At 42.2% G+C, this 22,208-nt stretch overlaps 1 protein-coding gene across 1 annotated transcript in view; it reads right to left on the bottom strand.

The window, feature by feature from the left end:
* Positions 1 to 22,208, bottom strand: part of LOC308080824 (rho GTPase-activating protein 6-like) — a 106,823-nt gene that overhangs the window by 42,903 nt on the left and 41,712 nt on the right. Inside the window, exon 2 of the mRNA XM_080422842.1 lies at positions 4,708 to 4,867. Within this exon, the coding sequence (XP_080278968.1) occupies positions 4,708 to 4,867 (160 nt within the window). The remainder of the gene's footprint in view (positions 1 to 4,707; positions 4,868 to 22,208) is intronic.

Raw genomic sequence — 22,208 nt, 5'->3', positions numbered from 1 at the left:
ACATGTTAAAGCACCACTATGTAACTTTTGTTAAAGATTAAAATGTAATTTTGTCCAATCTGTATGGTAGAGTGCGTTAATACAATATAACTTTTATACAATTGGGGTGGTAGTATTTTGTCTCCCTGCTCTTCTATTGAGACATTTAGATCGTGTCAAAGGTCATGTCTCACCTAGACACAGGATCTGACACAAATCATGGTGGTCAAAATTCAATTTATCCCCATAATAGATAATTGTTTTAGCTAATAGATAAATCTATTAGCTAATAATGTCAGCACTTGTGCAGGAAACCGGGTTCAAGTCTGGGGTAGAAGAGGAAAGTTACAGCTTTAACAAATTTTTCTTCTATCAAGCAACCTGTGTGAAATCTCTCTTAACTGTGGATGCTACTCCGTGCTTCCTGTGCTTAGGAGCGGACTATTTCTTTTTTTTAAATCTTATTTATACATACTGGCGGGGTGACTGACCTCAGCCGCCGGCTAACAGCAACGGGGAAGGGATGAGTCGCGTGTCTTTAACCCATTAAGACCTGAGGCCGATTCTACAAATGTCTTCGAAGTCCTAACAGTTTTCTGAAACACTTGTGTTTCTATATCAGTGGTGCTCAAACTTTTTCATATCAAGGACCCCCAAAACCGATATGTATTTGTCCGTGGACCCCCATCTCAAAATTTTTTGTTCCAGGGACCCCCAGAAGCTAATATTTGAGTTAAAATAATTCCCTTAGGCCCGGACGGTTGGCGTAACCGTCTGGGCACCTAGGCTGGTAATGTTGCGGGTTCGACTCCCGATCCAGACGGCCTTTGCTGCAGGTAACAGCAACTCCCCATCTCTCTGTCCATTTCCTGTCAGTCTACTATAAAAACAATTATAATGTATATACCGGTATTCAAAGATTTGCACACATTCTCAAGATTTTTTCAAGAAATAGCAGATCTACAAGCTCGTAGCCGCGCTATGAGCTTGTATATCTGCTATTTTTGAATAGCCAAAGTATAAAATAATGGTTAAAGTGGTTACACAGATGCTTACCCGGTTTTAAAGGGTTAAGAGAGAAGGCCGGCCAGATGCCCCGTTAAACAGGAAGTAAGCCATCCCGATGTGAACCGTGGTTTACATCTCAAATCATGTGTTGTTACAGCTCCCCTAAACAGAGGCCGTACACCACTTCCATTAAAACACACTGGGACGCCACAATGATAAGAGGAACATGGCTGCTGACTGCCACACAAGGGTCTATTTTATGAGTCTGCTTGAAAGTTAGTTCCTGTTAGTTATTTTGGGGTCTTTTTGAGCCTTAATTTGATAGGTAACAGTGGAGAGAGACAGGAAACATGGGAGAAACATGCAGTAAATGGTCCAGCTGCACGGCCAGGAATCCAGCAGGGGACTCAGCCCACGTGTTATTATCGTCGCTGTCGGGCGGGTCCCATTTGTATCTTTGGTATGACCCGGCTGGGGATTGAACCCTAGTCCTCCCAATCTCAGGCTGGACACTTTAAAACACGAGGCTAAACTGAGCTGGCAGGGACCCTCTAATAGATGGTATTACATTATGTTCAAATATCAAACTAAACCTTGGTCCCTTCATCTTCTTCACTTATTTTGTGAAAGCCTTCCATTCTGTCATAAAGATTAAAGGGATAGTTCACCACCAAAACACTTTTTTTCTATCGATTACTGTAGTCACCCAATGCATGGAGACTTGAACTCATGGATATTTTTTTGTTTTTGTCGCATTCCTAAGCCAATAATTTGATTACCGGCAGCGGTTCCGGTAGGAGACACACTATCTCCTACTGGAACCGCTGCCTACCGGTCCGCTGGTCATCAAACTATTGGCTTAGGAATGCGACAAAAACAAAAACATATCCATGAATTCAAGTCTCCATGGGGTGACTAAATGATAGAAAAAAAGTAATTTTGGGGGTGAACTATCACTTTAATGCCATGTGCATTGTGGCCTTGTATAGAACTCTTATGTCTGTTCAGCTCCCAACCCCAGACTGCATCAGCAAAAGGGGGCTCGGGGTGGCGAAGTGGTAAAGTCCCTCCCATGCCCACCACCACGGAGGTTGTGGGTTCGAATCCAGCGTGGTGCCTCCGGCTTTGTCGGCCGTCTATTCGAAACACAAGTGGCCCGTGTTCGGGGGAAGGGTGATAATTGTCATTGCGTGCACTCCTACGGGCCGGGGCCGGCACCTGTCAGCGGGGAGTGTCGAGCGGGAGGAGTAGGACGAAAGGCTCTACGTCCTCCCGGTGGGGGCTCCTCACTGGCAGGTGATAATGACTAATTATCACCTGCCTCACTGGCAGGTGATAATGACTAATTATCACCTGCCTCACTGGCAGGTGATAATGACTAATTATCACCTGCCTCACTGGCAGGTGATAATGACTAATTATCACCTGCCTCACTGGCAGGTGATAATGACTAATTATCACCTGCCTCACTGGCAGGTGATAATGACTAATTATCACCTGCCTCACTGGCAGGTGATAATGACTAAATTGGAGAGAAAAATGGGTAAAAATAATTGGCTACTCTACTGAAGTAGAGCATTGTGTTCTTCACAGTTTCTTCACAGCTTTCATGTTCATAACATCTGACAATTCACAGTGGTGGAAAAAGTACTCAAATTCTTTACTTAGGTAAAAGTACCAATACTGCAATATAAAAATACTCTGTTACAAGTAAAAGTCCAGAATTAAAAATTTACTTGAGTAAAAGTACAAAAGTATTGGCATCAAAATGTACTTAAAGTACCAAAAGTAAAAGTAATAAATATTTGAAAATAGCAGATCTACAAGCTCACAACGCGTCGCATCGCGACGCGTTGTGAGCTTGTAGATCTGCTATTTTCAAATAGCCTGTGTATAAAATAGGGTTAAAGTGGTTAATGTATGTTTCATTATATCATGATTTATATCTGAAAAGTAACTAGTAACTAAAGTTTTCAAATAAATGTAGTGGAGTAAAAGTACAATATTTGCCTCTGAGATGTAGTGGAGTAGAAGTAAAAGTATTGGAAATTGGAAATACTCAAGTAAAGCACAAATACCTCAAAATCGTACTTAAGTACAGTACTTAAGTAAATGTACTTTGTTACTTTCCACCACTGCAATTCAGCACTACGTTGGGTAGCATGATTCAGCATGCAGAGTAACCTGTAACCTGTGTACAGTAGCATGCATTACATCCATCACTTGTGGAGTCAGGTGCACACATAGGAGCCAACCGGTGCTCGAGCACCTGCCTGTTTGCCTTCATAGGAGAAAGTGTCCTTTTTATGCCTACATACTGTAATTTCCCTGATTTAAATATGTGTCATGCTGAACCACGGTTGCTCTCCGTGCACCCTGCTCTCATTCAATACACAGTCTGTAGATTAGGTCACTTTGTTTTCTCATCCTCATGTGGTTTTAACGAGGAACAAGGAAACCGCCATAAAAGGCACGAAAATAGCAAATGAAGTTGTCAGCACTGGCTATAGCAACACTTTTAATAACACACAGTCAGCAGAAGGAAATGCTGGACACATTTATGTGGCTGTGAAATGGGATTTAAATGTACAATATAGGACATCATGCAAGGCACGCTGAAAAGTGGGAATTTGCTACAGTAGGTTCTGTTGACAGGCTTTTTACCGGGTTAAACTGGCTCATCTATTAATCATATGTTTAACTACTACTGTATATACAAAATATGTACAGTTTTGCTTAACTGGGTCTATATTGGTTAACTTCTCTGTTTTCTAAATTTGCTTTGCTAATAATACAGTATGTTCGATTCATTGTCATGCGTATTTCCAGATTTCCAAAAAATATTCGTTGCCCACCCCCCTGCAGTGACTCTGAGGACCCCCTAGGGGTCACAGACCCCTATGTTGAATACCCAAGAGAGAAGAAAGGATGGTACCAAGTATAGAACCCTGGGGGTGGGACCCTGGACAACCAAGTACTGTATATAGGTTTTGATTTGGTTTTGTTTGCGTGGATGTATAATAGCAAAAATGCACACACGCACATACGCATGCACACGCGCACGCAAATAGACGAAACTGTACAAGAATCGCTCATTGCCAGAGACTCGGTTTCAAGGCGGTTTCCATGGAAGCATTTGAAAGTTGATTTCCAAACACATGTATGCTTTTCTATGACTCACAGTCAGGCTTAAAGTTATACCCATCACTAAAACGTTTTTCACATGCAGCGAATAAATGCTTTATGGCAGGGGTCTTGAACGTTTTTCAGACCAATAACCCCCTAGCTGAGAGAGAGAGAGAGATGAAGCAGGGACCCCCCCACCCATATGGTATAGAGTTGTGTTGCAGATTAAATTAAATTAGATATTATTTCCCTCTACACTTTCCCAAAAATAGCAGATCTACAAGCACACAACGCCTCGCAGCGCGAGGCGTTGTGAGCTTGTAGATCTGCTATTTTTGGCTAATGTTCCCCTCGCTGGCTCGCTCCCCTCAAAATCCACAAGGATTTGGAGGACCCCCTGTAGTAACTCTGAGGACCCCCCCTAGGGGTCCCGGACCCCCGTGTTGAAGACCCCTGCTTTATGGGGATCGTTCTGGGTGTGTTTTCCTATATAACGGTACAGGTTGAGGAAGATAAAAGCACAGCGACGGTGCTCGGTACGGAAACCAAACCCACACTGTGCACAGCTAGCGAGCAGCGCTCCGGTCCCTATACCTTTGGGCATGGTGATCTGACAGCCCAGGTCGTGGTCCTGGTGCAGCCGGCTGTACGCCACCTCCATCAGCCTGGCTCTCTCCAGCTCCGACAGGCTCTGGATGGCCACGGGCATCAGGCGCACGCTCCGCCCCGACAGGCTGCTCCAGGTGAAGTCACCCTGGTGGAGAGGAGAGGAGAAGGAGAGGAGAGTTAGGCAAACATTACACATAGTCAGTGGTGGAAAAAAGTACTCAATTGCTTTACTTAAGTAAAAGTTTCAATACTGCAATGTAGAAATACTCTGTTCCAAGTAAAAGTCCGGAGTTCAAAATTAGCTTGAGTAAAAGTACAAAAGTATTGGCATCAAAATGTACCCCTTCCATTGTGTTAGGGACATTTTTGACCCGTTTTCAAGTTTAAATAGGTAAAAAGTACCCTTTACTTTTCTTTATTGGAACAAGGTTTCATGATATCCTCAGAAACAGCTATTTTAACCCATTAAGACCTGAGGCGATTTTTGAAAAAAATATAAAAAATATTTTTTCACGATTTTTCAAAAATAGCAGATATACAAGCTCGTAGCGCGGCACTCGGTGCCGCGCTACGAGCTTGTATATCTGCTATTTTTGAATAGCCAAAGGCATCTAAAGTGACACAGAAGCGTTCCAGGTATCAATGGGTTAACACAACAAAATGAATTACCACCATTTTAGTTCATTCTGATAGTCTCTATAAAAAAATGACATTGTCAATATTCAATGTTTACATGTTTGAGTACAGAACAAGTTTGACACTTTTATGGCCCAATCAATCAACTCAGTGCACAACCCCTTTGAAGTTCAAAGGGATCAATTAAGAGCTCCGGCAGAGCGCTGAAATTCCTGTTGATAACACTTATTGCAAAATGCAGTCTTTGAAACATTTCATGGACATGAAGTGCAATTAATGAATGAATGAGTGAATGAATGAATGCGTGAGTGAATGAGCAAATTATTGGCAAAGCACTTTGGGCTGCATTTGATGTCATGAAAGGTGCTATACAAATAAATACAAGTTATTATATCATTATTACTCGAATATGACAGGAAACTACAGTGGTGTCCTGTCCTCCCAGAGAGCAACTGAGGACAAGCAGTAAAAAAAAACATCCTGATGGGTTTGCAATATGGTCCCTTATACACTGAGCTCATAGCAGACAGAATGTACTGGAGAACATATGTACCAGAGTGGAGGAGGTGCACTATAGTCTGGACAGGACTGGCAGGCAGCCTGACGCATAGTTTACAGTCTTAATAAACATGTGTGAGTCAAGCATTTTTTTTTAACTCTTTACTTAACCCGGCACATGGCTGACATTTACAGCAATGGCTGAATGGAATGGAATAGATTACCTGAAAGCCTATAGAAAGTGTTTGTGATGAACAGGTATGCTCAAGGGGAGGGGAAGACCAGAAAAGAAGACGAGAAGAGGATAAGAGTAGAGACTAGAAAAAGTGCTCCTCGGAGCACAGATCTTCGCCAGGTCAGTTAGGTTATTGTGGCCTCCTGGTGGCGCTATAATAGACCAATGTGAAAAGGGTGGCATTTCCTCCACGGCCTAGTGGGAATGTGCGTGCATTTTGTTCAAAACGGACCAATCATGCAAACTTTGGAAGCCAATTTTAGCCAATCAGGATGGAATATGAAAAATGGGGCCGGTCCGACTTGGTCACATGACTATAGAGATACTGTGCACCGATTTGCGTGATGTTTGGACAAAATCTGTAGGAGTAATATATATATTTTTTTTGTTGCAGAAAGCGGCCTCCTGGTGGCGCTATAACAGGCCCATGTGAAACATTTGGGGCAGAGGTTCTGCTCTGGCATCCAGGGAGTGTGTGTGCACAGTTTCGCTGCGATCGAGCCAACAGTCTGCTGCTCGCAGACAGACGGACACACGGACGGACGGACAGGGTGCAAAACTTAGCCTCTGCTACGGATTCGGCCAGGCGGAGACAAAGAGATGTGAAGACGACACGAGAAGAAAAGGAAAGAGAAGAGAAGAGGGCAGTGGAGGAGAGGAAAGGGGAGGGGAGGGGAGGGGAGGGGGCTCCAATTTTATCTAATGTAATATCCAGACCGTAAACTGACCTCTGACCAACTTCAGTGTGTATTGGAAAACGCCACCTTTTTGCCCATAAACGTCCGTTTCTTTCCACGAGTGTAGCATTTATGGAATGATCATATCGTTGCTGCCGGGCAGAAACCTCCTATCTCCAAAATGAATACCATATACTTGTTCATACTACAGCGTCACACAAAAGCATCAAAAGTAGCAGATCTACGCGTTTCGAGCTTGTGGATCTGCTACTTTTGATGCTTTTGAATTTGAATCCTGAAAAGTAACACTTTTGGACACACCCCACAGAGACGATTTGCTGTAGGAATAAAGAATACAAAAAGCTTTAAAGCTTAAAATAAAACTGTTTGTAGACTACTTGATGAGTAGCAGACTTTCACTATTTCAGACACAGAAAGATTATACAGGGGGGGGCCGCCAAGAAAGATCAGATAATGATGTTTCAATAGGTTCTTGATTGAAGTGTCTTATGCACTGCAAGTAATCAAGTCCACCTCTTGGAGGTCAGCAGCATTGATGTGGGGAGTTCACCCATAAAGCATGAGGCAACATCGTCATTCAACGAAATGCAGAAACAGGCACACTTTTGCACCGTACTGTGTGTGTGTGTGTGTGTGTGTGTGTGTGTGTGTGTGTGTGTGTGTGTGTGTGTGTGTGTGTGTGTGTGTGTGTGTGTGTGTGTGTGTGTGTGTGTGTGTGTGTGTGTGTGTGTGTGTGTGTGTGTGAGAGTGTGTGTGTGTGTGTGTGTGTGTGTTGAATGCATGCATGACCACTCCCTTATTATCGCTAGTTTTAAGGAATGTTTTTTTTCTATCCCACTTCACTCCACTACCTTCCATGCACAGCTGCAGGAATACGCGCGGGCACACACACACACACACACACACACACACACACACACACACACACACACACACACACACACACATACACAGACATAAAGACACAAAACTTAACGAAACAAAAGACAAATAGTTGGAAAAGTACAGCTGGAGTCCTCTCTCTCTCCTCGGTCGAGCTGGCCCGGCCAAGCCCAGCACGGCTCCTGAAGGGGATGGATGAGTTTCAGTTCCTACGCGCCAGTCTACCCAACGCCTATGGAATGTTTATGTAAGGAGTGGAGGGTGGGGTGGGGGGGGGGGGGGGGGACTGGGGGAGGAGGGGATTCCAGGCTTGCTGCTGCTGCTATTGCCTCTCGGCTCTAAACAGCAGGCTAGGGCTGAAGTCCACCTCACGCACCTCTCAGCCATTCCTGGCAGTGGTGGACAAGTATTTAAACTAAGTACTGTACTTTTTTTATGCTTTAAACCAGGGGTCTACGACGTTTTTCAGGCCAAGGACCCCTTAGCTGCAGAGACCCCCACCACTACAGGCACCCCCCCCCCACTACGTATTGGATAAAATGATGATGTTGCAGATTCAACTTTTTCATAGATTTCATGAACTTATTTGACAACACTATCATCAGTGTTGTGTAAATTCATACACACACATTTTCTTTGGTTTGTTGACTTATCTTTTCTATTCATATGTTGTATTTTCAGACCTTTAACCCATTAAGACCTGGAACGCATCTGTGTCACTTTAGATTTCTTTGGCTATTAAAAAATAGCAGATATACAAGCTCATAGCGCGGCACCGAGTGCCGCGCTATGAACTTGTAGATCTGCTATTTTTTTCAAATAACTGTTAGGATTTAGAAAACATTTTTAAGAATCGCCTCAGGTCTTAATGGGTTAATCACGTCTTAAACCCTCAATACTTGGTAAACTTGACTGTTTGGCTCTGTATTTAGTCTGCTCTTTTTTCCCCTCTACATCGAACCTCTTTGCAGGTTCGCGCTGCGAGGCGTTGTGGGCTTGTAGACCGTCTATTTTCGGCTAATGTTCCCCTCAGAATAGCGACAGTGGCTCAGGAGGTAGAGCGGGCCGCTTGTGGAACCGGAAGGTTCCCAATTCGATCCCGGGCTCCCTCAGAGTTAGTGTTGAAGTGTCCTTGTGCAAGACACTGAACCCGATATTTGCTCCCGATTGAGCAGGTTGGTGCCTTGCAAGATTTCCTCTGCCATCGGTGTGTGTGTGTGTGAATGGGTGAATGTGATGCACAATCATTGTAAAGCGCCTTGGATAAAGGCGCTATATACACACACACACACACACACACACACACACACACACACACACACACACACACACACACACACACACACACACACACACACACACACACACACACACACACACACACACACACACACACACACACACACACACACACACACACAGACAGACCTGATGAATGTAAGGTGCACTGGTGCAACCAATGGAAACATTGTTGTTGCACCGGACACATTGGGTGCATGCATGTGCACCTAAATGGGTCCGCCTGTCTGGAGCCCTGTCCACTACATCTCAGAGGCAAATATTGTATTTCTTTTACTTTGGTACTGTTTTTTTATGCCTATACTTTTGTACTTTTACTCAAGTAAAATGTTGAATACAGACCTTTTTCACTACAGATCGTCTCTGTCGGGTGGGAAACCTTAAATGTCCAAAACTGTTACTTTTATTGGATTCAAATTCAAAAGTAGCAAAAGTAGCAGATCTACAAGCTTGATGGATCTGCTACTTTTCTGACACTGTATGATAAAGTAGACCATTATTTTATGATCATCAAAAAGTGGAGATAAGAGGTTTCTGCCAGACAGCAACAATATCATGGTATTGCTATGCTTATAAAGTAAAAAAACATAGGTACTTGAGTAAAAAAAATAGTACTTCTTCCAGCACTGGCTGAAGTCCACGTCACGCTCTGAGTCATTCCCACTCTACGGTTACTAACGCCTGATGTTCTTTCCAGAAAGTAAGAAAAAACAATAATAATGAAAGAAACGACCCACATGGTTTTATTGTGAATGACGCAGGGCCTCGTTATGTGCACTGGTGGACCTTTTTTTGGGGGAATAGAGCGCAACTCTCTTTTCTTTTCGCCTCTGAAAATGTCATTTCCGAAACTCTGGGATATATATACGGGCACTGACAGTAATGTATGTGCGGTGGCTTAAATGTGAGTTCTGACGTGTAATGTTACACTTCCTCCAGCTTTATGGCTGTTTTGAAGCCGTTAAAAAGGATTGTGTATATTTTTCAGATTAGTAAAACCAGCCATATGCTCACTTGTTAAAACCACTTAAAAAGCCTATATATTTTGTTGACCAAAGTCCCCCAGGGGTCTGTACTTGGTCCCCTCCTCTCCCCCCCCCCCCCCTTCAAACCAAACATCTCTTCACTCAAAATAGATGAATATTCGTCTAATATGACATGGCCAGAGTATAGGACAGAGTATACAGAGTATCAATGGAGCTTTTCATCATCAGGGTTCATTTGAACACTTCTCACTCAGAGCAGAGAGAGAGAGAGACTACTGTAGCAAATTCACACTTTTCAGTGTGACTTGCATGATGTCTGACTCCTGACCTACACTGTAAATCACATTTCACAACCACATAAATGGGTCAATTTCCTTTGGCTGACTGTGTGTTATTAGAAGTGTTACTTGGCAAGTGCTGAAAACTACATTTGCATTTTTCGTGCGTTTTATACTCTGAAAAAAATATATACCTTTGAGTTGAGCATGGCGGTTTTCTTGTTAAAACCAGATGAGGATGAGAAAACAAAGCGACCTACAGACTACAGAAGAGTGGTTCTCCAAATGGACCCGTAACCGTGTGTAAACTCTCTGAGTTACAGACCTGTAAGGGTCCATTTTGATTGATTGATTGATTGATTGAGGAGAGTGTAGACAGACAGGAAACAGAGAAGGCAGAGAAAGAGAGAGAGGAGAGACGTGCGAGACAAGACAGGGGGGTCAGATGGGAGATCAGGTCCTCACAGGGAGCAAAACCGTTACTTATCACGATTCTAATTCAAAAATAGCAAATGTAGCAGATCCACATGCTTTTGTGTGACGCTGTAGTGTTATCAAGTAGGGCGTTAATGTACGGGGGAAAAAAATAGGATATGGTCTGTGCACTAAATGACCAAGCAACCGGGTAGGCACCCCACTGATTGTGTTTTTGTTTTTATGAATCACTGTGTGATGTGTGTGTGTGTGTGCGTGCGCGTGATGCCTGCGATGACAACACAGTAGTTTAAGGGAGTCACCGCTCAATGACTTGCCGAATCACATGCGGTGTGTGTGTGTGTGTGTGTGTGTGTGTGTGTGTGTGTGTGTGTGTGTGTGTGTGTGTGTGTGTGTGTGTGTGTGTGTGTGTGTGTGTGTGTGTGTGTGTGTGTGTGTGTGTGTGCGTGTGTGTGTGCGTGTGTGCGTGCGTGTGACAGACACAATGCGTCGCTCATCGACCGATGCATCCAGGGTGATTTATGGCCCCTGTCACGACAACAAGTATCCAAAGGGCATCATCATCATCATCCGTGTGCGTTGGCAGCGGGAGGTTGCCATAGTGACGTTTCCCCCTTCGCTCCGTTTTTTGTGTCTCTGTGTGTATGCGTTGCCGTGGAAACTACCATTTTCGTTTTTTTAACGCCATTTCGGGCCGGAAACCTTGCATCTCTGTATTTCAACTTTTTCATGTTTTTTTCGTAAATTTATGCAAATTACTTCATCATACCATTCTATTCAAAAATAGCAGATATATATATGTGTTACACAAAAGAAGCGAAAATAGCTGATCTACAGTACAAGCTCATGCTAAGTGTCACGATGTGATGCGTCGTGAGCTTGTAGATGAGCTATTTTTGCTTAAGTGTGGTTAAGTGTGTCTGTGGGTTTCATAAACACTCAACCAAGGACAAGTATTAACAGGAGCTTGTGACTAAATAATAACTACATCGTATCCATTGGAACACAGCTTATTCCATTTTTCCATTTCCTGAAAAAGTTACAGTTTTTGGACATACAAGGTTACCACCCGCGACACCCAACGATTTGTTCCTTTTTTTCTTTCTTTCTTCCTTTCTTTTTTTCAGAGAAAGAGCACAAAAGCCACGTGGCAAACGATGCGTCCGTCTGGCATTAGTCATGTTGGTACCGCCACCGGGCCATTCCACTCCTAAAGCAAAAAAAAGACGCATCAAACAAAAAGACGTGTTTTCCATTTGGTTATTATTGTGTTGGATGTGAATGTCAATGCAAAGCAGCAGCAACACGATGGCAACGGACCAGTGGGTGGAAGAAGTACTCGGATATTTTACTTGAGTAGAAGTAGCAATGCCACAATATAAAAAATACTCTGTTACAAGTAAAAGGCCTGTGTTAAAAATGTTACTTGAGTAAAAGTACAAAAGTATTGGCATCAAAATATACTTTAAGTACCAACAGTAAAGGTACTCAAATGTTTGAAAATAGCCAATCTACAAGCTCACAACGCGTCGCATCTCTTGTAGATCTGCTATTTTCAAATAGCCTATTTATAAAATAGGGCTAAAGTGGTTACTGTATGTTTTATAACATGATAATTTATATCTGTTTTTTTTTTAAACTAGTAACTAAAGTTTTCAAATGATTGTAGTGGAGTAAAAGTACAATATTTGCCTCTGAGATGCAGTGGAGTAGAAGTAAAAGTACTGAAAACTGGAAATACTCAAGTAAAGTAAAAAAGACCTCAAAATTGTACTTAAGTACAATACTTGAGTAAATGTACTTAGTTACTTAAGACCGCTGCTTTTGTGTGGCCTCATAGTGCAGCGGTAATGAGAGACGTGTATTTTGGTACAGCGCGCACGGTGACTCATCACATCAGCGCTTTTGTTTTGGAAAGATTTGGTAAGATCAAGGAAAATGTCCTGATTTTAAAACATGACATCAGTTACATAGTAGTATGTCTTTTGTTTTTTTCTTCCTCTGTACCAAGTGTTTTCTTTCATTCTATTATTTTCTGTTTTTGTTTTTTCGGCTGTTTCAGGTTTTCTAGAAGTCAGCCTGTAGCGCTATACTCCAGAAGCCACATTGTGTGTAGAGCATTGGTTCTCAAAGTGGGGTCCTGGGACCCCCAGGGGTCCTTGGGGGGGTTCCAGGGGGTCCCCCGCAAAATGTTTTAATATAGCAGAGATCAAATTTGTATCAAAAGGGGGTCTGTGTGGCCTAATGAATATCAAACAGGTATCTATGGTGATAGGAGTAAACTGAGCAGTGCTCATTTTCATCTTTACATCTCCTTGGTGAGAATCAAGCCTAGTGCAGCCTGGTTGCCATAGCAGCGTGACGTACCATTTCAAACAATCATGATGATACGCACCACGGTGAGAAAATAGAACGGGTGAAAACGGGAAGTAAAACTGTCCAGAAGGGGAGCTTAAAATAATTCCTTATCTTGTTCACATATAAATGGATCTTTTGAAATGTAAATCTGTAAAAGTACATACAACAAAAAGCACACACGAGTACCATTCAATATCTTAACCCATTCAATCTGTGTCATTTTAGATTTCTTTGGGGTATTCAAAAACAGCAGATATCGTGCCGCGCTACGAGCTTGTAGATCTGCTTTTTTTTTTAAATCGGGAAAATGTGTGCAAATCTTTGAATACATATTTTCGAATTTTTTAAACTAAAATCTTTGCTTCTGGGGGTCCCTGGAACATTTTTTTTGAGATGGGGTCCGTGGCCAAATACTTGGCCAAATATTTAGGGTCCTTGACATGAAAAGGTTTGAGGTTTGAACTTTTTCAGAAAAACCTCTTGTGATTTAGAAGACATTTGTAGAATCGGCCTCAGGTCTTAATGGGTTAATGAAGGGTAGGCAAACTACAACTTCAACCCTTTAGTCTTAGAGAACCGGACTTGAGTCACTACTAATACTATGACTGCTTTGTTTCCATCTACACCAAATCTTGTTGCCAAAAATTGCCGATATACAACTGTACAAGCAGATCTGCCATTTTTGGTGAATGTTCCTCCCAGAATGGGCATGCTGGGGGCTCAAATGGTTAACGATCAGTGCTGGAAAAAGTACTCATATTTTTTAACTTAAGTAAAAGTATCAATTCTGCAATATACAAAAATACTCTGTTACAAGTGAAAGTCTTGAATTAAAAATGTACTTGAGTAAAAGTACAAACGTATTGGCATCAAAATGTACTTAAAGTACCAAGTACAGTACTTAAGTAAATGTACTTTCCACCACTGTTAACGATCCATGAGCGATAGTCCTGTTTTGTTTCCCCCCCCACTTGTGTGAAAGTGGATTAGCCGTAAACAAAACAGCAGAAAATACAATTTGTTGTCATAGAGCTGTGGATATGATAAAGCGGCTGTGAACGGGTGAAAGGACACAGGTAGTAGAGTATAAACAGGATAACCCAATTACATGTGACCAAGAGTTTTATTCCAGTTGAATACGAGGCTTAGCAACCAGCAACTTCCAGTAAACAAAACAAAGAAGGCTGAACGAAGTGGTGACGACAATGCTTTTTTCGATTTCACGCCATGAATTCCATGCTTTAGATAAGGTTTTCTTCTTTTATCCCAGACGGGACATTTTTAGAAGTCAATGTGTACTCACTGCAGGCAGCAGTAGTAGTAAGCACACAACCATTAACCCATTAAGACCGGGAACGCATCTGTGTCATATTTAAGATTTCTTTGGCTGTTCAAAAATAGCATCTACAAGCTCATGAGCTTGTAGATCTGCAATTTTTTAAAAGAAATTGTGAAAATGTGTGCAAATCTTTGACTGTATATATATATATATATAAATTGTTTACTCAAATATTTTCTTCTGGGGGTCCCTGGAACAACATATTTTGATATGGAAGGGGGGTCGCCGACAAATAGATATCATATCATTGAGAACCACTGATATTAGTTCCAAAAAAACTGTTAGGATTCAGAAGCAAAGATTTCAGTTAAAATTTTTCACTTTAAATATATATATATTCAAAGATTTGCGCACATTTTCACGATTTTTCAAAAAATAGCAGATCTACAAGCTTAACAGGCCAATCTGAAATAAAATAACTTGGGGCAGAGGTTCGGCTTTGCCGCGCCATGGGCTTGTAGAACTGCTATTTTTGAATAGCCCAAAGAAATCAAAAAATTACACACAGATGCATTCACCGGTCTTATTGGATTAAGAAAGGCATCTTGTCACTAGGTGCAGATTGTGCAAGGATTTCTATGAGAAAAGTGGCAAAGGCTCGAGTGGTAGCCATGAAATTAACATCACGACTTACAGTATGGTGGTGGTACAGGGTAAACTGTTGCGCCCTTGTTCAGGGTTTGAACTTTATGCACTTTATCTCTTGCACTATGATGATGATGATGATGATGAAACAAGCACTTTATGACCGGCACTTTATATTTCTGAAGGTAGCCTTTTGTTTTATCTCTCGCACTAGATGCGCCCAGACTTATGTTTTATGCTATGGTGTTTCATGTCTGTTGTTGTCCTGTATTGTCTGTATGTTTTAAAACCACTACTCCGGCTGTAAACCTATTTGCCCTTCTGGGACATTAATAAAGACCTTGACCTTGACCTTGACTGCAGGTGCGGTGGTCTCAAAAACATAAAGGGAAACTGGCAGAAAAGGACTCGCTCACTGCATAAACTATTAAATTGTCAATTTAGAAAATCTGCAGATACCCTGTATACACTTATACTATGTTGGTTTGTTTACTGTTGAGTGAGAAAACAATGTTACACATTAAGCTAATCATCTGGGGACCCCCCTATAATAATTTGAGGACCCCCCCCCTGGGGGTCCCGACCCCCAGTTTGGGAGCCACTGATACGGCTATTGTGGTTATGCTGTGTGTTTCAATCTTCAGATAGACATTTCAGACTGCTACATACAGTGTATGGTTGTGTGTGTGCGTGTGCATGCGTGCATGCGAGCGCGGCAAATGTGTGTGCGTGTGCATGCGTGCATGCGAGCGCGGCAAATGTGTGTGCTAGCAAGCAGTGGTGTAAAGTACCTAAGCACATTTACTCAAGTACTGTACTTACGTACAATTTTGAGGTATTTTTACTTCACTGGAGTATTTCCAATTTTCAGTACTTATACTTCTACTCCACTACATCTCAGAGGCAAATATTGTACTTTACTCCACTACAATTATTTGAAAACTTGAGTCACTTGTTACTTTTGCAGATAAAACATTTTACACATGGGCTATTTGAAAATAGCAGACCTACAAGCTCACAACACGTTGCGATGCGACACATTGTGAGCTTGTAGATCTGCTATTTTCAAACCTTTTTGTACTTTTACTTTTGGTACTTTAAGTATATTTCTATGCCAATACTTTTGTACTTTTACTCGAGTAACATTTTGAACACAGGCCTTTTACTTGTGTGTGACAGAGCATTTTTATATGGTGGTATTGATACTTTTACTTAAGTGAAATATCTGAGTACTTCTTCCACCACTGCTAGCAAGTGAACGCTGTGCCCTTTCACCAGCAAAATGTCTCAACAAGCTAATATGCAAGCCAAAGGGGATTGTCTCTTAGTACAGCACGTCTTAGGCCTGGTGGTACGGCCTGCTGTTGGCATCGGATGCCAGCTTGAATCTCCAAATCCATCTCTCTCTCACAACATTCCTCAAATGACGGAGTGGTTCATTATTTCTCCGCGAGTTGGTTTATGTAATGTGTGTGTGTGTGTGTGTGTGTGTGTGTGTGTGTGTGTGTGTGTGTGTGTGTGTGTGTGTGTGCGTGTGCGTGTGTGTGTGTGTGTGACCCATGTAGTGTTCTCACGGTGCTGATAATGTTAAAGTAGCCAGACTGTGAAGAGTTCTATGGGAATATAATGCCCACTGGTCGACTTCTCCAGCCCTGCAGGACGCAACATGTCATCTGGCTGGGCCAAAGTCACTGACAGAAAACACACACACGCACACGCACGCACGCACACATACACAGACATGCATGCATGAATACAACGTTATTTTAACCAGTCTGTATGGTAGAGTTAATACAACAACTAGTGGTACAACATCTCCAGTGGTTGGAAGAGGGTCTCTCCCGACTCTGGTTGTTGGGGTAGAACATAGGTTCCTCAACCTGCGGGTCCGGGGACAAATACATATCAGATTTGGGGTCCTTGACATGAAAACGTTTGAGAAACACTTGGGGTAGAAATCCGACTGGTTGACAATGTCAATTAGCTATTTGAAGCAGGTGACACTATTAGATGCACTGCCATCTTTGACATTGTTGCAGTGACCTCTCTCCATCAAGAGACGGAAACGAGACAAACAGGAGACTCCATCGTCTCCTGAGACGATTTTCAAATGCTTCCGCCACACAGTGTACTACTGTAAAATGTAAATAGTCTACGCACAAGCATGGGCGGCAGTGGCTCAGGGGTAGAGTGGCCAGTAGAGCAGACGGATGGGAACTGTGAGGTTCCCAGTTCGATCCCGGGCTGGGCTCCCCCAGAGTTAATGTCGAAGTGTCCTTGAGCAAGACGCTGAACCCCTAATTGCTCCTGATGAGCAGGTCGGTGCCTTGCATGGTTTCCTCTGCCATCGGTGTGTGAATGGGTGAATGTAATGCACAATCTATGTAAATCGCTTTGGATAAAAGCGCTATATAAATGCACCATTTACCAAGCAGCTGCTTAGCAGAAATGGAAATTCAAAAATATATTTTAAATAGACTTTTTCATATATTTTCGGAAATGAAAAACAGGTGACAGCTTCCGTTCACGGTCTTCAGGAGGAGTAATTACAGACTCTATATAGCATTCGAACTTAGAAGATTGTGATAAAGTTATTTGACTTGAGAGACAAGAGACAAAGGACATGAACCATACAAATTGTAGCTTTAAAATCATTGGGCTCTTACAGATTAGTTTTTCAGGCACTAATCCATGGAATCTCCAGAACCGCTGGAAAGATAGCTCGACACTGATGTCATCACACTGAGGAAGTTCGTTCTACATGTGACAGTCTTTGTTTTTACAGTCATTTGTTCTAAGACAGCAAAGGAACAAAAAACACACGTCTCACACATGTTGTCTGCTGATAGAATGACCTGACTTATCCACCGAAAAAGCTACTGCTGCGTTCCAGCCTGGTCACCACCAGAGAATTGGTTGTCACTGTGCATATAAAACCGCAACAACAAACAAACAAACAGTTAACACTGGCTGTTTTGTATTCACAAAAACATGTGTGTCAATGTTTGTAGATTCGGACCGTGTCGACTCGATCCTAGATTTACTTTGAAGTACATTATAACTGAGAATGCATTGAGAATTGTTACTATTCCATGCCTATATCGGTATGCAACTCGACCCCATCTCTCTCTCTCTCTCTCTCTCTCTCTCTCTCTCTCTCTCTCTCTCTCTCTCTCTCTCTCTCTCTCTTTATTGGCAGTTTATAAAAAGTCACAACAGTGTCATTCATTAATAAAAAAGCCAACGTGGACTATACACAAAAAAAAACGTAGCTTGTTTCCATTGTGGTCCACCTTGAGACATATAACAACACACAAACACACTGCACAGACAACCATGAAACAAAGATTTAAACCGTATATATACAGCAATACATATATAGGACAAGAAGGTGCCCTGAGAGAAGAATCCAAAGCAGAGGGGGCTATCAGGGGTAGAGATCTAAATAAGACCGGTTACTGTAGTGTTAAGATGGAGCCATGATTTGACAACCGCAAACACATTGGGACAAACGCACAACGCACAACTTAAAAAAAAAAAAAAAAAACTCAAGCCTTGAGCAACAGGAAGGGTGGAGGGATGACCACTTACAGACACAATAACTGGCTGACATGTACATATGCTCCGCAGATGGCCTTTTGTGTGTGTGTGTGTGTGTGTGTGTGTGCGTGCGTGTGCGTGTGCGCGTGCGTGCGTGCGTGCGTGCGTGCGTGCGTGCGTGCGTGCGTGCGTGCGTGTGTGTGTGTGTGTGTGTATGTACGTGCCTGTGTTTGAGAAAGAGAGAGAGCGTATTATAATTGAGAGAAACACACAGTATTTTTGGTTTGCAAGTGTTTTTCAATCATCCTTTGATTGCGTTTAGATTATCGTGTCCATCTCGAGGTCTTTGACTATTGGGCTGCAGGTGTTTTTTTGTGTGTGGAAATTGTGACAGCTGTGCGGTGCACTAAATCCAATTTCACCCCCCAAAAAATTCAGACATATTTATGACTCATGGCGATTGCTGAAAGACAAAAAATGGATGATGGCTATAGTTGCCGTCCCAGGGCTGTAGACACGCATGCACGTCGACTTACTGATGTGATATCAGTCACGGTAGTCAAGTGTGTGGGAGGGAGTTTTGGGATGCAATCGCAGAGACGTAAAATTCAAGACTTAAAGGGATACTTCACTTTCACATAAAATAAACATTAAAAAAAAATATATTAAAAAAATGAAAGAAGTTATGGCAAAATAAAGGCCCCCTCACACATTAGTAGGACACTCTAATGCGCGAGGGGGCCATGAATTTTCCATTACTTTTTTCATTTATTTTTAATATATTTTTTAAATGTTTATTTTATGTGAAAGTGAAGTATCCCTTTAAGTTGAAGTACAAGGATGTACGAGTACGCACTGTAAAAAAACGTACGTTGGGTTGCTCCATAATACAGAATAAAAACAATACATAAATAACCATACTAAACTAATAACAGCCCTAAAGCCATTTCTAAAATGGTTTAAAAACTCAGAGCAGCATACACACAGAAGATGTTCATCATTTGTTCTTACTTACTTCTAACCACACTTAACCCATTAAGACTGGGAACGCATCCGAGTCACTTTAGATTTCTTTGGCTATTCAAAAATAGCAGATATACAAGCTCATAGCGCGGCACCGAGTGCCGCGCTACGAGCTTGTAGATCTGCTATTTTTGAAAAATCGTGAAAAAAATATGTTTTATATTTCAAAAAACTGTTAGGATTTCGATTTTTTTTAAGAATCGCCTTAGGTCTTAATGGGTTAAGTACCATTGTCTGTCAGTCTCAGAGGGGTTTTTAGGATTTTTGTTTGATAAACAAAAAAGGGCGGTCATTTCAGACCTGTCGGTCCAGAAGGGTCACCCATTTGGATCAGCTGACTGTGCACGTCCATCTGTACACATCCATCAACAACATCCATCAAGATGTTGCCGAACCCGTCGTTGTGATACGATGTCACTTGTGGTACCGGGCCGCAGTGTTGATTTCGTCGACTAAAACTATGACAAAAAAATGTTCGTCGACTACCTTTTTTTCACAGACAAAAACAAAATAAAAACTAAGCTATGATGACTAAAACTATGACTAAATATGTTGACAATTTCGTCAAACAAATCAAAACTAGACTAAAATGTTAGTTGAGGGGATAGTGGAGAAGAAATCCAGTAGAATTAAAAGACAAGTCTGGTTGCGCTCAGGTGTTGCACTCTGAAAATAGCCGATCTACAAGCTCGAGCTCGTAGATCGGCTATTTTCAGCTTGCAACCAAGTGTAAAATCAGCCATTACGACGCTTTAGTCGACTAAATCAACTGTAGATTTAGTCGACTATAATCTTATGATATTTAGTAAACTATAACTAGAAGAACAAAAAAAAATCAGATGACTAAAATATGACAAAAACGAAATGGAATTTTATACAAAAGACTATTGACTAAAACTAAAAAAAAAATTGCTGTCAAAAACAACACTGCTGGGCCGGCATTAGGCTCAGGAGGTAGAGCGGCAGGTTCCCAGTTCGATCCATATAGCTCTCCCTGGGGTCAAGTGTCCTTGAGCGAGACACTGAACCCCTAACCGCTCCCGATGAGCATGGGCTTGTGCCTTGGTTTCCTCCTGCATTGGGCGTGTGAATGTGGGTGTCTGTGTGGAAGGCTGATTGTAAAATGCATGTTGTAAAGTGCTTTGGATAAAGGCTATTTTCTTGTGTCACCGCTCGTGTCAACACGGCGTGAAACAGAACAGACATGGAAACTATTTTACGTGAAATGATTGGAACCAGACATACTGTATATATCGTGAACCGGATATCAGGACATTCTGAATAGGATATGCTGTATGTATCACATATTATGTTACATGTTATTACATGTTATGTAATGTATCCTATCCTGCTTTGGAGTCGGCAAGGCCACTAATGATGCACGCACGCACGCACGCACGCACGCACGCACGCACGCACGCACGCACGCACGCACGCACGCACTGAGACGCAATGCGACGCATTGTGAGCTTGTAGATCTGCTTTTTTCAAAACATGTTTATACTTTGAAAACTTGAAATGGGACATTCTGCACAATGAGTACTTTTACTTTGGTACTTTAAGTACATTTTGATGGCAATACTTTTGTACTTTTACTCAAGTCAATTTTGAATTCCGGACTTTCACTTTGTAGCGGAGTGTAACACACACACACACACACACACACACACACACACACACACACACACACACACACACACACACACACACACACACACACACACACACACACACACACACACACACACACACACACACACACACAGAGAGAGAGGCCACATTTGGGTCAGGGGTTGAGTGTGACTCTTTGAGCCCACACGTCCTTTCAATAGGCCACATTCTGCCTGTCACACACAAAGAGGAGAAAATAAGACATTTCTTTCCACTTGTTCATCGAGTAATGCACGTGCCAAAGAAAGGCGCACACACACACACACACACTTTCCCCCTCGTTGGCCAATGATTGAAAGCTCTCTACTTTCCACACTGTATTAGCAATGATTAACCTGCTTCATTAGCTCAGTTCAACAGAGAGAGAGAGAGAGGGGGGGGGGCGGGGGTTACTGGCCAGCATGAAACGACAGATTATACACATTCCTTGGACAAGGAGGTCTTAGAGTGTGTGTGTGTGTGTGTGTGTGTGTGTGTGTGTGTGTGTGTGTGTGTGTGTGTGTGTGTGTGTGTGTGTGTGTGTGTGTGTGTGTGTGTGTGTGTGTGTGTGTGTGTGTGTGTGTGTGTGTGGCTGGTGGGAGGTCAGAGAGCATGGTGCGAGGGTTTGTTTTTTCACGATGTTTGGATGGAGAGAAAACAACAAACGCGGTGGAGGAGGAGAGAGATGTATGGATGAAGACAGAGAGAGTTGGAGAGAGAGAGAGAGAGAGAGAGAGAGGTGTAATAGATATGGAAGAATGGAAAGAGGGGGAGGAGAGAAAACGTGAGGCAGACGAGGAGAGAGGAATGATGAAGACATCAGTGTACATTAAGTCATATTTTTTCCAATCATGGCACTTTTTTTTATGGCTTTTATGTTTTTTAAACTTTTTGATTTTTTTTTGCAATATGTAATGCCATACTGTTGTCCAAAATAGGAATGCCAGGTTTAAAGTGGTTAAATTCGCCGCTGCTTTCTTGCCTGTGTCTCATAATTCACTCCGTTTGCATAACGTCTTTTGTGATTTGATCTCTCTCTTTCTC

The sequence above is a fragment of the Gymnoscopelus braueri genome (assembly GCF_963280865.1).
Source record: "Gymnoscopelus braueri genome assembly, chromosome: 24".
Lineage (NCBI taxonomy): Eukaryota > Metazoa > Chordata > Actinopteri > Myctophiformes > Myctophidae > Gymnoscopelus > Gymnoscopelus braueri.
The sequence above is the reverse complement of the archived record's forward strand: the minus strand, read 5'-3'. Positions and strand labels throughout refer to the sequence as shown.